At 42.5% G+C, this 17380-nt stretch overlaps 1 protein-coding gene across 1 annotated transcript; it reads left to right on the top strand.

Annotated features, from left to right (window-relative positions):
- The first annotated feature begins 314 nt into the window (after positions 1–314).
- tomm22 (translocase of outer mitochondrial membrane 22 homolog (yeast)) lies at positions 315–16782 on the top strand. The gene is made up of 4 exons (XM_061908927.1): positions 315–600; positions 8640–8758; positions 10222–10339; positions 16248–16782. The coding sequence occupies exons 1-4, from the start codon at positions 508–510 to the stop codon at positions 16320–16322; spliced, it is 405 nt and encodes a 134-aa protein (XP_061764911.1). The 5' UTR covers positions 315–507; the 3' UTR covers positions 16323–16782.
- The last annotated feature ends 598 nt before the right edge of the window (positions 16783–17380 follow it).

The following is a 17380-nucleotide window of genomic DNA, read 5'->3' as shown; positions in this document are numbered from 1 at the left end:
AAAACTAAGAGCTATTTAGTAGGATTTAAGGTCCAAACTTACATCACACTCAAATGTTTCCTGCATACCTTTGTTAAGTGCCAGAGTGAGAAGAGGTTTTGAAATAATTAGCGCATGCTTACTTTTACCACAAGCCTTTGGTGAGCGTAGAAGTTAGAAGAGGTTTTAAATTAATTAGCGCCCGGGCGGCAATTCAAGGAAGTATGGTATTTTGGTCTGTTGTCAGTTGCTATGAGACTACCCGGGCTCTAGATGGCGCTGTTTATTTCACGCAAGGTACTTGCATGACCCTTGTACTGCTGACGTCACGCTACCCTGACGCTCTCCTTCCTTATTCCAGTGACCTCAGGCCGTCGCTACACGGATACATGCTGGTTAGCATTAGCCGTTTGAGTCACACTTTATTAAAGACACATATCCTTTGCTAAACTGACTGCGCTATTTAGCCAGCGGGTTGTTGTGCATACGGGCAAAACAAGGAAGACACAGCGGCAAAGAGAGGGTGCAATGGCCGGAATCGAGGAGCTTTCCCCTGCTGCAGGCCCGGTGTCTACCCGGCCCCCCGAGGACGAGATTGACGACGACGACGACGATGATGATGTAAGTCACTGGTCTCCAGACACATTACATGTGTTGTCTAGGAAGTGTAAAATGTATGATTGTATTTGTATGCCAAGTATTTGAAGGTAAACCAGCAATGATCGTGTCTGCACTTAAGCTAACACGCTAGCTTGCTACTTGGAAGCAGCGAGTCGGCGGTCAGAATAGAATATTCACACTACACTGACTGACGTTGTTTTTCAAATATTGGTCGATATCCATCCATACATCCATCCATCCATCCATTTCTACCGCTTATTCTCTTTGGGGTCGCTGGTGCCTATCTCAGCTACAATCAGGCGGAAGGCGTTGTACACCCTGGACAAGTCGCCAACTCATCGCAGGGCCAACACAGATAGACAACATTCACACTCACATTCACACACTAGGGCCAATTTGAGTGTTGTCAATCAACCTATCCCCAGGTGCATGTCTTTGGAGGTGGGAGCAAGCCGAAGTACCTGGAGGGAACCCACGCATTCACGGGGGCAACATGCAAACTCCACACAGACAGATCCCGAGCCTGGGATTGAACCCAGGACGGCATGACCTTCGTATTGTGAGGCAGACGCACTAACCCCTCTGCCACTGTGAAGCCCTTTCGATCGACATATTTTAAAACCAAGTGAAACGCCCCAAAAAAAAATGAAACGCAAAAGGTACAAAATAAACACACCTACAATCGCGATATGGCCTTTTTTTAATATCTTGATGTTTTAGGCCATATCGCAATACACGACATATATCTCAATATTTTGCCTTAGCCTTGAATTAACACTTGATAAATATAATCACAGCAGTATGATGATTCTATGTGTCTACATTAAAACATTCTTGTTCATACTGCATTAATATATGCTACTTTTAAACTTTTATTCAGAGAAGGAAATCACAACTTTGTCACCGATTCTGTTCATAACTTTTATGGACAGAATTTCAAGGCGCAGTCAAGGCGTTGAGGAGTTCCGGTTTGGTGGCCGCGGGATTAGGTCTCTGCTTTTTTCAGATGATGTGGTCCTGGTGGCTTCATCTGGCCGGGATCTTCAGCTCTCACTGGATTGGTTCACAGCCGAGTGTGAAGCGACCGGAATGAGAATCAGCACCTCCAAGTCCGAGTCAATGATTCTCGCCTAGAAAAGGGTGCAATGCCATCTCCAGGTTGGGGAGGAGACCCTGCCCCAAGTGGAGGAGTTAAAGTACCTAGGAGTCTTGTTCACGAGTGGGGGAAGAGTGGATCGTGAGATCGACAGGCGGATCGGTGTGGCGTCTTCAGTAATGCGGACGTTGTACCTATCCGTTGGGGTGAAGAAGGAGCTGAGCCGGAAGGCAAAGCTCTCAATTTACCGGTCGATCTACGTTCCCATCCTCACCTATGGTCATGAGCTTTGGGTCATGACCGAAAGGACAAGATCATGGGTACAAGCGGCCGAAATGAGTTTCCTCCGCCGTGTGGCGGGGCTCTCCCTTAGAGATAGGGTGAGAAGCTCTGCCATCCGGGAGGAACTCAAAGTAAAGCCGCTGCTCCTCCATATCGAGAGGAGCCAGATGAGGTGGTTTGGGCATCTGGTCAGGATGCCACCCGAACGCCTCCCTAGGGAGGGGTTTAGGGCACGTCCAACCGGTAGGAGGCCACGGGGAAGACCCAGGACACGTTGGGAAGACTATGTCTCCCGGCTGGCCAGGGAACGCCTCGGGATCCGCCGGGAAGAGCTCGACGAAGTGGCTGGGGAGAGGGAAGTCTGGGCTTCCCTGCTTAGGCTGCTGCCCCTGCGACCCGACCTCGGATAAGCGGAAGACGATGGATGGTTGGATGGAAATCACAACTAAGTCAATTGACCAAAACTATATTTATTAATGTTATTAGCATGTGACTTTTCAAATAATGCTACATATTAGCAGTAATGTTTCTTTTGGTAACAACGCTTGTGCCCCACACTTGACAAATTATAGTTGTCTATTTGACATCTTCCCGCTTGAAGCCGAAACGTTGCCAGACGATGGACCCCCTGCTGTTTTTCTTGGGAATTAATTTTTCCTTCATTCGCACCTTCTTTCTCTCGTGTTACCACTCGCACGGCTTCGCTAGCATCACAGCTAACGTTACCTATGCTGGTACCTATCTGCTCCGTGAGGGTGTATATCTATGTGACATACAGTTGTGATCAAAATTATTCAACCCCCACACAATTTTGGTGTTTTAGCAAGTTGGACATTTATTCCGTATTTTGTTTATAGTCATATCAAATAAAGATGTGTCAAATATACAAATGCAACTTAAATTGTAACTCTGTATTTTACAAAATACCAAAAAAGGACATTTTTCTTAATATCTCATGGACAAAATTATTCAACCCCCTAGTTACATGCATCTTTAGTACTTAGTAGAACACCCTTTGGCAGTAATTACATCCTTCAAACGTGATACATAACCGGACACAAGCTTCTTGCAACGATCTACAGGTATTTTAGCCCATTCCTCTTGGGCAAAGGCCTCCAGTTCATTCATATTCTTGGGCTTGCGTGCTGCAACTGCCTTCTTCAAGTCCCACCACAGGTTTTCTATAGGATTTAGGTCTGGCGACTGTGAAGGCCACTTCAGAGTCTTCCAGCCCTTCTTCTGCAACCACTCTGATGTTGATTTGGAGGTATGCTTGGGATCGTTGTCCTGTTGGAAGGTCCAACGTCTCCCAAGCCTCAGCTTTGTCACTGACTTTATGAAATTTGCAGCTAATATATCCTGGTAGGAAATAGAATTCATAATGCCTTGAACGCGCTGGAGGTTCCCGGTACCTGAGGCAGAGAAACAGCCCCAGAGCATGATTGACCCCCCACCATGCTTAACAGTAGGAAATGTGTTCTTCTCTTTGTAAGCTTCATTTTTTCTCCTCCAGACATAACGTTGATTCATAAGCCCAAACAGTTCCACTTTTGTCTCATCACTCCATAGAACATGTTTCCTAAAACCTTTGGGGTTTGTCCAGATGATTTTTGGCCGACTGGAGTCTATTTTTCTTGTGCCTGGTAGTCAGAAGTGGGGTGCGCCTGGGAGTTCTGGCATGGAGGCCTTCATCTTGTAGTGTGCGCCTTATTGTCTGGGACGAAACCTGCGTTCCCCCCTCTGCAATGTCCTGTTGTAGTTCCTCAGCTGTTACCCGGGGGTTTTCACCACTGTACGCTTCAAATACCGGACATCAGTTGCACACAACATCCTCTTTCTACCACGCCCAGGTTGTTTCCACTGTGCCTTTAGCTTTAAACTTGAGAATTATGCTCCCGACTGTGTCTCTTAGAATGTGTAATGTCTTTGGTATTTTCTTATATCCATATCCTTTCTTATGAAGAGAAATTACCTCCTCTCTTGACTTCTTTGACCACTCCCTGGACGTTACCATGTTGCAAATACACCATTGACCATCTGCAAGAAGCTGAGCGTCACAGTATTTTTCAATCAGTTTAATTGTTGCTTGTTATGGTTCTAATCACATCTACAGGTGTTTTCAACACCTGATTGAAAAGGCCTTTTTCAAATTCTGTTCTTAAGAGTTATGATGTCCAAGGAGTTGAATCATTTTGTCAATGAGATATTAAGAAAAATGTCCTTTTTTGGTATTTTGTAAAATACAGTGTTACAATTTAAGTTGCATTAGTCCATTTGATTGGCAACACTAATTGGTCCCTAGTGTGTGAATGTGAGTGTGAATGTTGTCTGTATATCTGTGTTGGCCCTGCGATGAGGTGGCGACTTGTCCAGGGTGTACCCCGCCTTCCGCCCGATTGTAGCTGAGATAGGCGCCAGCGCCCCCCGCGACCCCGAACGGGAATAAGCGGCAGAAAATGGATGGATGGATGGATGGATAGTCCATTTGACACATCTTTCTTTGATATGACTATAAACAAAATACGGAATAAATGTCCAACTTGCTAAAACACCAAAATTGTGTGGGGGTTGAATAATTTTGATCACAACTGTATGACGTGACAGCATGTGACGTATGCAAGTTTGTGCGCTTGCTGTCTGTGACTAGGATACACAAAAAGGAGTGGGAAGAGCATGTAGTGTAATGCCCGCAGCTAAAAGCAACTGCGTGAGAACGTATACTAAAATATCACGATATAGTCACTTTCTATATCGCACATAGACAAACCCGCGATATACCGCGTATATCGATATATCGCCCAGCCGTACCTACAATATGATATATGTGATACATCACTAAGCTTTAGAACTTTGTTGTGAAAATCTCCTTCCGCGTCTGAAAACACTTTCCACTCACACTGCTTGGTGGTTCGTTTGAGCTGCTGTGACCTAGATTACCATTGTAACTAATTAGATGACCATAGTAACTATTTAGATTACCATAGTAACTCATTAGATGACCATAGTAATTGGTATATCATCCAAAAGCGCAGATTCCAAACATTGAAAGACTTACTATAGTTGCAGACTTCCGGTCATTAGAAAACATGAGTGCACATCATAATGGCAGCTACACAATACATCTCAAAGATCTAAAAAAAATATTTGGGAATGTCCGGCGGGCCAGATTTAAAACCTTAACGGGCTGGATGTGGCTCCCGAGCCTTAATTTTCCCAAGTCTGGTCTAACTTATTGGTAATATGGATCAGGAGAAAAACTTTAATTGTTCATATTTTTATTTCAAATGTAACATACATCTGATTATAAGTCCCCCCAACTTTTATGGCGGAAAGGAACTGTCAACACAAAAACACTCAATGTAAACAAAATTCTAAAATCACAATAAACAGTTCACCTAACAATAACCTTTTCAAAGTAAATTGCAAAAATAAGGGATATGTAAGAAATGCTTAATATAGTGTAACAATATAGTGCAAAGAGTGAACATTTAAATATAGAAAAACCTGAGAAAAACAAGTTTGGTGGTCTGCGTAACTTTTAACTTAATTCCGTAATTCTTATTCAAGTATGGAAATAAATACATGTTATGCAGCAATTATTATTTAAATATTGTGGGACCAAAATATATTTTAAAATTGCACTTTTGTTATATTTTGTTATTTGTTTTGTTCATACAGAGCTATACAATAGATAATATACCAGTGGGAAGCTTTTTAAACATAAAAAAACGCTTTCATTTTGAAGAAGTTAGATTTTGTGTTTTGTTGTTTGTTTTCATTTCTGCTATGTTAACTGGGTTTTTTAATACATTAACAAGGTTAATTGTTGTTTTTTTTTAGCACCTTTCCTTTCTTTTGAATGGCCAGCATTTTATTAGTTATTTTAAATTATGTAACAGCTGAATGAGCAGCACAGTGACAGTATAGATAAATATTTAATGATGAATTAGTCAACTCTGTTGTTAGTAAGCACGTCTAAAATAACCTAAGCTGCATTTAGAGGCCAATGGAAAAATTAGAGGCATTTTATGTGTATGCTTTATCATCTGATTAGTCGACTAATCGTTAAGATAATCGTTGACTAATCGACTATCAAAATAATCGTTATTTGCAGCCCTACCTGACAGGCGATTTAGAGGCACGTTTGTTTTTTAGTTTTTTTAAAAATAAAGCATGGATGAAAGTTTTTATGATATTTTAGATGTTTTTCAAAGTTATTATGGCTAATGGTATGCAAATAATAGACCGTATATAGTATATTTATTCTTACAATATATTAAATATGTTTTCAAGTACATGTATGGGAAACAGTGTGTGTGTGTGTGTGTGTGTGTGTGTGTGTGTGTGTATGCATATATATATATATATATATATATATATATATATATATATATATATATATATATACAAAATAAGTATTTGAACACCCTGCTATTTTGCAAGTTCTCCCACTTAGAAATCATGAAGGGGTCTGACATTTTTACGGTAGGTACATGTCCACTGTATGAGAGATAACCTTAAAAGAAAAATCCAGAAATCACAATCTATGATTTTTTAACAATTTATTCGTGTGATACAGCTGGAAATAAGTACTGTATTTTTCGGACTATGAGTCGCAGTCTTCTCCACAGTCCAGCGGGGGGTGAGACCCAGCCAAACCAAAAATAAAAAATTGATATATATATATATTTTTTAATAGTTTGGCCAAGTCTCACCCCCGTCCAAACTACAAAAAAAAAACGCGACTTATAGTCCGAAAAATACGGTATTTGAACACCTGTCTATCAGCTAGAATTCGGACCCTCCAAGACTTGTTAGTCTGCCTTTAAAAGTCCTCCTCCACTCCACTGTATTATCCTGAATCAGATGCACCTGTGTGAGGTCGTTAGCTGCATAAAGACACCTGTCCACCCCATATAATCAGTAAGACCCAAACATTCAGCATGGCTAAGAGCAAAGAGCTGTCTGTCCAAAGACACCAGAGACAAAATTTTACAACTCCACAAGGATGGAAAGGGCTCTGGAGAAATTTCCAAGCAGCTTAGTCAAAAAAGGTCCACTGTTGGAGCAATCATTACAAAATGGAAGACGCTAAACATGACGGTCAATCTCAATCGGAGTGGAGCCCCATGCAAGATATCACCTCGCGGGGTCTCAATGATGCTAAGAAAGGTGAGGAATCAGCCCAGAACTACACGGCAGGACTCAGTCAATGACCTGTAAAGAGCCGGGACCACTGTTTCCATGGTCACTGTTGGTGATACACTAAGACGTCATGGTTTGAAATCACGCATGGCTCGGAAGGTTCCCCTGCTTAAACCAGCACATGTTAAGGCTCGTCTTAAGTTTGCGACTGACCATTTGGATGATCCAGAGGAGTCATGGGAGAAAGTTTTGTGGACAGATGAGAACAAAATTGACCTTTTTAGTCATAATTCCACTATGCGTGTTTGGAGGAAGAAGAGTGGTGTGTACCATCCCAAGAACACCATCCCTACTGTGAAGCATGGGGGTGGTAGCATCATGCTTTGGGGTTTTTTTCTGCTCATGGGACAGGACGACTGTACTGTATTAAGGAGAGGATGACTGCAGCCATGTATTGTGAGATTTTGGCCGAAAACCTCCTTCCCCCAGTCAGATGATTGAAGATGAGTCGTGGCTGGATCTTCCAACATGACAATGACCCAAAGCACACAGCCAGGAAAACCAAGAAGTGGCTTCTTAAGAACCATATCAAGGTTCCGGCGTGGCTTGGCCAGTCTCCAGACCTAAATCCAATTGAAAATCTTTGGAGGGAGCTGAAAGTCTGTGTTACTCAGCGACAGCCCAGAAACCTGACTGATCTACCGAAGATCTGTGTGGAGGAGTGGGCCAAAATCCCTCCTGCCGTCTGTCCAAACCTTGTAAAGAACTACAGGAAACGTTTGACCTCTGTAATTGCAAACAAGGGCTACTCTACCAAATATTAATGTTGGTGTTCAAATACTTATTTTGAGCTTTATCACACAAATAAATTGTTAAAAAATCATAGATTGTGATTTCTGGATTTTTCTTTTTAGGTTATCTCATACATTTGACATGCACCTCCCGTGAAAATTTCAGACCCCTCCATGATTTCTAAGTGGGAGAACTTGCAAAATAGCAGGGTGCTCAAATACTTATTTTATTGACTGTATATATATATATATATATATATATATATATATATATGTATATGTATATGTGCGTATGTGTCTTAATTGGATTATCCAGAGAATAGTGCTCAATACCGTGGTAGAGCGCAATATGTATGTGGGGAAATATCACAAGACTAATTCATCTCTACAGAACTGTTTCATGAGGGGTTCCCTCAATCGTTAGATTTATCCTGACGATTGAGGGAACCCCTCATGAAACAGTTCTGTAGAGATGAATTAGTCTTCTGATTTTTCCCCACACACATATATATATATATTTTATGAAACACTTTTTTCATTTATATCGAAGTCTACTTCAATAAATATATTGATATAGTTTTATTGGCACAGCCCTAATACACACTTAATTTTTTATAATGATTTTATTATCAACACGTTGTTAGATATTAAAGTGGTAGCAAACTGTTTGAATGTTAAACTTTTTTTAGCGACATATAACTCTGTTGAGGTGTGTTCTCTTGTAGGTTGATGAGACCATGATGGAAAGGTTGTGGGGTCTGACAGAGATGTTTCCTGACACAGTTCGTTCAGCTGCTGAGCTTTCTGCACAATGCTCTGTCTCAATGGCCAAGAAGTTTTACAGGTGCACTTTTATTTATTCCACCCACCTCATGCATTCACAATTTACCTGTGGCAGGTGGTGCATTCAGTAAAAATAATTTAAAAAAATATTTCAAAATGTTTTGTGACAAGTCATGGCATAAATTACATTATTATCAAAGCAAAAAACACATTTAACTCTTGATCTATGAAGACATTGTCTCAGGTGCACCTGAATTAAGTTTTTGCTAGTAACTACAAGTAACTAATTGCTTGTATTCTGCCACGTGGCTTTTTCCCAGAAGTGAAAAATAGTGACTGTTGTGCAGTAAGCAGTGCACAAATTCTTGAGTACGCAAATGACCTAGATCTTCCTTCAGAAAGCAGATGCGAGCAAAAAATCAAACTTTGCAATGGAATCTAGCCCTATAGTTTATCAAAAAAAGGTATGTTGAGTGATATTAAAGATTATCCTTTGGTGGAGTTCCCAGACATGTCAAACTATCTGGTGTTCCAAAGACAAAACAGATGAAAACTTGGAAAATCACAGAGACCTATACAACTTCTTCGTGTGTGGTTGGTTCAAGGAGATTGCTATCAGGACTCTCCCGGATGAATCATGCATTGTATTTGCTCGGGTAAAGGTGCATTTCATGATTCATCTTTGCGTCTTGCATGGACTTGTCCAGGTAAACAAACAGTGACTACTGGCACTGCACAACTGACATCTCTGATTGCATATCCATTTACCAAGCTAACAAATACTGAATCATCACCATAGTTGATTTGGTCCGGTTGTCATGTGTACTCTGACACATTAGTGCACAAAATAAACTAGAGGGGAGACGTAGAAGTACCTTTCCCGACAAAGTATCAATGACTCTGACTTTCTGGTTTCTGTTTGTTAAAATCAAATACAAATAATATCAAGATAACACTTCACTGGGAAATAATAAACAAATAAATAAAATTAAAAATATATCATATAAAACTTACAAAGTGGTCACTAAAAAATTGTGCGTTTTTCAAATCTTCTGCCTTGCACTGGAGTGCGTGGCACTTTGTCATTTCCAAAAATGTTGCACTCTTCAGCCCTTCTTGATCTCCTCTTGAGGAAATCTGATTCAACATTTATCCTTTTCGCGATTTGAATGGTTCATACAGCCGAAAACAACGCAAGCATAAGGTATTTTTCTTCGAGAAAAGCTAAAAGGCGGCCAGTACCAATTGAGAACAGACGCTGCTTGACCAGCACGCATATTCAATGAGCCGGATGCGACGTCATTTAAATCCAGGCAATACTGGTGGACGCTTCTTGTAAATTTTGCACTTGGCCAAAGGAAACAATATCTATCTCATAACATGACAAACACATAATATACACCATTAAGGGGGGGGGGGGGTGGGGGGTTAATGAGCAATTCAAACGTTCATGTCAGCAATTCAACTTCTAATCATGAAAATGTAAACGTTTGGGACATTAATTATCTCCTTATTTTACTCTAGTTTTTCCCGCTCAGCCCTGTGGGTGGGAACCACCTCTTTTATGATCCTGGTGTTGCCCGTGGTGTTTGAGACGGAGCGGCTACAGCTGGAGCAGCAACAGTTACAACAGCAGAGACAGGTGAGTTTGTATTTGCAACAACCACCTACACATTTTATTTGAATAACCATTGGTTGATGAGGCAATGTAGTGAAAGAATGAATAACTGTCATTGCTGTCTTACTGCATATACCAAGAAGGGCAATTAAGATATCCACACATAACAAGAAATCCGGACTATTTTGACTTGATTGTTACTTAATCAAAGGGTATAATTAAATGATAGAAATACGTTAAATACATGTAAAACTACAATACTGTATTTTAGCAGTTGTGCATTATGCTTTCTCTTTCAAAAGTAATCACACAAAGAAAATTATTGTCCATTATCTGTTTTAGGGCTATGGTGATAAATCCATCAATTCGATTAGATAAAAAAAAAATTACATTTACATTCTGCTGCTTTGATTAAGTTAATCAAATTAAACTATAAATATGCGAACAGGGAGGTGTTTAGGGCACATCCAACCGGTAGGAGGCCACGGGGAAGACCCAGGACACGTTGGAAGACTATGTCTCCCGGCTGGCCTGGGAACGCCTCGGGATCCCCCGGGAAGAGCTAGACAAAGTGCCTGGGGAGAGGAAAGTCTGGGTTTCCCTGCTTAGGCTGTTGCCCCCGCGACCCGACCTCGGATAAGCGGAAGAAGATGGATGGATGGATGGATGGATGGATGGATGGATGGATATGCGAACATAGTTTGAGTGCATGTGGTAATCTGTGTGGCGGACAGTTTTTTTTTGTGTGTGTGAAGTCCAAGTGTACATGCACCCTGTCTAATGCGAGTATGAAGGGCGCTATTTCCTTTTAGTGCCGTTAAATGAATTCCTTTTCCGGTGGACCTTTGACGTCACCCTAGTCATTTGCGGATCCTTACAACTTGTTGTAACTGATGTCCGCTGCAGTGTTGGCACATACTACAAATATGTCTCTAATGGCTATTGTGATGTAAAATAGCAGACGGCATCAAGAAATTATCTTGGATGGTGCTACGACCATGACGCTACTATCAAGTATCTATCTGGGCGGATGTAGGTCAGATGCATGGAAAGGCCAGCGGAAGAGTTTTTTTTAAGGAATTTTTGGACGAAAATTATGGAAACAAAACTTTTGAATGTCTTAAAGGTGCTATATGTAGTAATGTGGCCAGACATGGTCAAAATTCTGTAGTCCCCTCCCACTCTCCATGACTGAGGTTGTCTGATCCTACTCCAAGGAACTTCAAATGGCAATCGACAAGTCCTACACTATAGGTTTCTCTTGTTTATGCTTCTTGCAACATGGTTTACTAAGTACTTATGCCACATTTTACTCATGTATTTGTAAAACTGAACTGAATTTATTTATTTATTTATTTATTTGATGTTTTTTTTTTCAAGATTAAGATTGGGTATTTTATGTGTTTACTTACTATGGTATATTATTTATTAACTATTTATTCATTGTTCTTTTATAGAGAACAAGGAAATGGGATAAAAGTGCTATGGTATGAAAAGGGGTAGGATTAAATAAGCTCAGCTTCTTCCTACTCTTTTTCGGACGTGCTGTAATGAAACAACTGGAAATATGTGATGCATTACATTGTATCGTATGCATGTTCGAAATAAACTGAAACTTAACTGAACTGAAAGTTAGGCAGCAATATTTTCGTCGGCAGTCAAGACAGATTGTTGGCATTACCCTGCTAAAAGGTCTAGTTTGACCGCACAGACCACTATCAAAATAATTATATATTATATATTGCATAGGCTTAATTTGATGGCAAGCCAAGGCCAACAGTTAAATTACCGCCACATTTTTTTCAGCATAACTCCAGGTTACATTCAACCTGACACACTGCATTCTCTTCTATTTATGCACATTACCGTGTTTCAGTGCAGAGTGCAAATCTTTGAGCCGTACCACATTACACAAAAAAATCGTCATGCATAAATCATATAGCCTACTATCATGTCAACACACAAAGTACAAAATCATTACATGTAATGCGTTATATTGTGCCAAGCAAATACCACGCCATAAGTTTCCAATGCACATACAGTGCCAGAAACCGCAGTTAGCCGTGCTAATGTTGGAACTTATTTCCTCAGTGTATCAGCATGTTGAGAATGAAACTGACACTACCCATATCTACATAGGTTTTATTTGTCGAAAATATATTTTGCCCAGTCAGTTTGATGACACAGCGACATACAGGTTAACGGGCATATATTTCCCCCGTTAGTCTATATGTCGCTGTGTCATTGACCGGGCTAGCATGCTAAGTGACAATAGTGTGTTGGTGCTTAGCTCCTAAGCATTCGTTGAACAAACATACTAGCTTTGTTAGACAAGATTATAGACTGTATTGGACAATATAGTGGACCTACGAAATGTCAAATTTCATTTATTGCAAGTAATAAGAAAACGTAAATGCCTGACTTATCTATCAAGGAGGAAATTAGCAAGTTTGGCATCAGATGAAAAAATCTTTGGACACTCGGGTGAAGAGAGGGGCGGAGCTCTCTACCGATCACCACCTGGTGGTGAGTTGGCTGCGATGGTGGGGGAGGATGCCGGACCGACCTGGCAGGCCCAAACACATTGTGAGGGTCTGCTGGGAACGTCTGGCAGAGTCTCCTGTCAGAGAAAGTTTCAATTCCCACCTCCGGAAGAACTTCGAACATGTCACGAGGGAGGTGCTGGACATTGAGTCCGAGTGGACCATGTTCCGCACCTTGTCGAGGCGGCTGATCGGAGCTGTGGCCGCAGGGTAGTTGGTGCCTGTCGGGGCGGCAATCCTAAAACCCCCTGGTGGACACCAGCGGTGAGGGATGCTGTCAAGCTGAAGAAGGAGTCCTATCGGGTCCTTTTGGCTCATAGGACTCCGGAGGCAGTGGACAGGTACCGACAGGCCAAGCGGTGTGCGGTTGCTGAGGCAAAAACTCGGACATGGGAGGAGTTCGGGGAAGCCATGGAAAACGACTTCCGGACGGCTTCGAAGCGATTCTGGACCACCGTCCGCCGCCTCAGGAAGGGGAAGCAGTACACTATCAACACCGTGTATGGTGCGGATGGTGTTCTGCTGACCTCAACTGCGGATGTTGTGGATAGGTGGAAGGAATACTTCGAATACCTCCTCAATCCCACCAACACGTCTTCCTATGAGGAAGCAGTGCCTGGGGAATCTGTGGTGGACTCTCCTATTTCTGGGGCTGAGGTCGCTGAGGTAGTTAAAAAGCGAGTTCCTTAAGGCTCTGGATGCTGTGGGCTGTCTTGGTTGACAAGACTCTGCAGCATCGCGTGGACATCGGGGGCGGTACCTCTGGATTGGCAGACCGTGGTGGTGGTTCCTCTCTTTAAGAAGGGGGACCGGAGGGTGTGTTCCAACTATCGTGGGATCACACTCCTTAGCCTTCCCGGTAAGGTTCATTCAGGTGTATTGGAGAGGAGGCAACGCCGGATAGTCGAACCTCGGATTCAGGAGGAACTTAGTGGTTTTCGTCCTGGTCGTGGAACTGTGGACCAGCTCTATACTCTCGGCAGGGTTCTTGAGGGTGCATGGGAGTTTGCCCAACCAGTCTACATGTGCTTTGTGGATTTGGAGGAGGCATTCGACCGTGTCCCTCGGGAAGTCCTGTGGGGAGTGCTCAGAGAGTATGGGGTATCGGACTGTCTTATTGTGGCGGTCCGCTCCCTGTACGATCCGTGCCAGCGCTTGGTCCGCATTGCCGGCAGTAAGTCGAACACATTTCCAGTGAGGGTTGGACTCCGCCAAGGCTTTCCTTTGTCACCGATTCTGTTCATAACTTTTATGGACAGAATTTCTAGGCGCAGTCAAGGCGTTGAGGGGTTCCGGTTTGGTGACCGCAGAATTAGGTCTCTGCTTTTTGCAGATGATGTGGTCCTGATGGCTTCATCTGACCGGGATCTTCAGCTCTCACTGGATCGGTTTGCAGCCCAGTGTGAAGCGACCGGAATGAGAATCAGCACCTCCAAGTCCGAGTCCATGGTTCTGGCCCGGAAAAGGGTGGAGTGCCATCTCTGGGTTGGGGAGGAGACCCTGCCCCAAGTGGAGGAGTTCAAGTACCTATGAGTCTTGTTCACGAGTGAGGGAAGAGTGGATCGTGAGATCGACAGGCGGATCGGTGCGGCGTCTTCAGTAATGCGGACGTTGTACCGATCCGTTGTGGTGAAGAAGGAGCTGAGCCGGAAGGCAAAGCTCTCAATTTACCGGTCGATCTACGTTCCCACCCTCACCTATGGTCATGAGCTTTGGGTCATGACCGAAAGGATAAGATCACGGGTACAAGCTGCCGAAATGAGTTTCCCCCGCCGGGTGGCTGGGCTCTCCCTTAGAGATAGGGTGAGAAGCTCTGCCATCCGGGAGGAGCTCAAAGTAAAGCCGCTGCTCCTCCACATCGAGAGGAGCCAGATGAGGTGGTTCGGTCATCTGGTCAGGTTGCCACCCGAACGCCTCCCTAGGGAGGTGTTTAGGGCACGTCCAATCGGTAGGAGGCCACGGGGAAGACCCAGGACACGTTGGGAAGACTATGTCTCCCGGCTGGCCTGGGAATGCCTCGGGATCCCCCGGGAAGAGCTAGACGAAGTGGCTGGGGAAAGGGAAGTCTGGGTTTCCCTGCTTAGGCTGTTGCCCCCGCGACCCGACCTCGGATAAGCGGAAGAAGATGGATGGATGGATGGAAGAAAACGTAAATGCCTGACTTACCTATCAAGGAGGAAATTAGCAAGTTTGGCATTAGATGAAAAAATCTTCTCTGCCTTCAATCATCTCCATCTTCCATGGGGATCCCCGATACATATCCTAATTTTGTTCCTGGCTTTGTCAAGAATAAGTTGAGAATCAAAACGACCCCTTTTAGATTTACTAAGGTCTGACATGTTTAGTAACCGTACCAGTGGCAGTAGCTCGACAAAGAGGGCGGTCCCTAACTGGCAACCTGGATGTGTCTTTTTAATTGGTCATAACGGTGGAGGGCGTGACATCAAAAATATAACAATAACAACATTTCGGGGCTGTAAATTTAATTTTGAAATGAGCATATCCTGGCTGACGTACCGTTTTGATTTATAAAGTTATTTAAAAAGAACATGATTTATTAATGCCTTTTGACATAACAGGGCCATTTATTGATGACTTGACATTAAATTATTACATATGGCACCTTTAAAGTTCATTCAAAAGGCTCTGTGGGTTGATGGAAGGAGTTTTAAATCAGAGGAAAAGACGTTCGTGCCCTGACTGATATCCCGGTTGCTATTGTTCTGGACTATCTTGCCAGTTGTGTGGAAAGTAAATCCATTAGCTTGCACAAATGCAGCGTGAAGAGGTTTGTGTACGCTTTATTATTCACTTTTAATATATGCGTCATTATCTTTCATCTCATTCGTATTTTTGTTCAGAAATCCAAATTAAGTATTTTATATTTCCTTAGCTACCTTCTTAAATAAATCTTTCTTTTTTTCTACCAACGATGGACTTCAAAATGTTTTGTTGTTTTAATTTGTGATGCAAATAAACAGTCTCTTCTTTATTACAATCGTTGCTATGTTTTTATTGAATTATATCTGCTTCTGAGTTGTATCCCACACGTTGAGACTGGCACATGTGTGATACCAAAGGTCCTCCTCTGCCGCACGCCCCCCCTCGAGAGATCCGGTTTCTAATCGCATAATCCAGGTGTACTGTCTGTTAGTCCGATTTTTCAAAAACCGAACACGATCGAAATAAGGTGTTTCCATGGGCTGTAGGAGGCTTATTCAGATCCGAACTATTTAGGAAGTCGGACTAAATTAGAGCATGGACACGTATCGACTACTTATGCCAATTACCAAACAGATGGACAAACACAATTTTAGCTCTCCACATTTATTATTTTACCTTGGTTATTCTTAAAAATTGTACATGGTTAACATGTTGAACATTCTTAGATCCTGTTGGGACCCAACACCGGAATGTCTGGTGGGATGCCTGGAATGATGGCATCGGCCCCTGGCAAGATGTGAAGAGCAGACGAGACTCACTTAAACCGAAGATCTGCTGCTACGACAACGCCATGTCGGGCCACGAGGGGAGAGGGAGAGACTGTGGAGGAACGCAAAAGAACTACTGTAACAACAAACATAAGAGGCCAAAGCTCCACACCAGTCATGCAACCTTTAGGTCATTCTCATCGCTCTAAGGTTGGCAAATTGAACGCAGAGAAAGTATTTAGTTGTGACTGTCACTCTTGACTCCCAACGTCATGCAGAGACTGATTTTCAGGAGCACTGCTTCAATTTTTGTTGTTTCAATTATTGTGTGTAGGGGAAAGCAGGACAAGGTGAATATTTTGAGTGGAAAAAAAAAATGTCTGGAATGTGTTAAATCTGTTGTGACTGCTACGTGGAGTTTTACAGTCACTGATTCATAGGACCCAAATAAACACGTCTCGGAAGCTTCTGCAAGATTTTTGAGGCTCCTCAACTTGTTGCCTTTCTGTCTGTCACAATACAACTTTTAAAGTGTCTTTCTTGGACATGGCTATGTATACTATTTATTTGTGTATGTGCATTGTTCCACTTAGGTGTTTTGTTTAACACCAATTGTGGTATAGTACTATGATAGTGTTTTTGCAACCATTGGTCTATAGCAGGGGTGCCCAATTAAGTCGATCGCGAGCTACCGGTCGATCGCAAGCCAGGCATTTAAAAAAATAGACCTAAAAATTTGCGATCATCAATCTTCACCAAAACATCACTTTTGTCACTTAATTGACATTCACGACACCTGAGGGTCTTGTGAGATGACACTGGCTGCTGCGAGCTCATTATTAAGAAAAAGTGATAGACAGGAAGGCGAAAAACACTTTTTATTTCTACACATTCGCGCTTTACCTGCTGTCAAAACTTAAAAGACTGACTGCACAGTTCCTATCTTCACAGTAAAAGCGCTGCTTCCTCTTGCCTGCGCTAACTAAATAACCAACCACTTTCATGTGGTATTGGACAGAAAGGAGGACTTTTGTTCTCATCCATTTGAAAATGCCGACGTTATCCGCACTTCTGTTGGATTCCAATCACTG

The sequence above is a fragment of the Nerophis ophidion genome, linkage group LG08, assembly GCF_033978795.1.
Source record: "Nerophis ophidion isolate RoL-2023_Sa linkage group LG08, RoL_Noph_v1.0, whole genome shotgun sequence".
Taxonomy (NCBI): domain Eukaryota; kingdom Metazoa; phylum Chordata; class Actinopteri; order Syngnathiformes; family Syngnathidae; genus Nerophis; species Nerophis ophidion.
The sequence above is the reverse complement of the archived record's forward strand: the minus strand, read 5'-3'. Positions and strand labels throughout refer to the sequence as shown.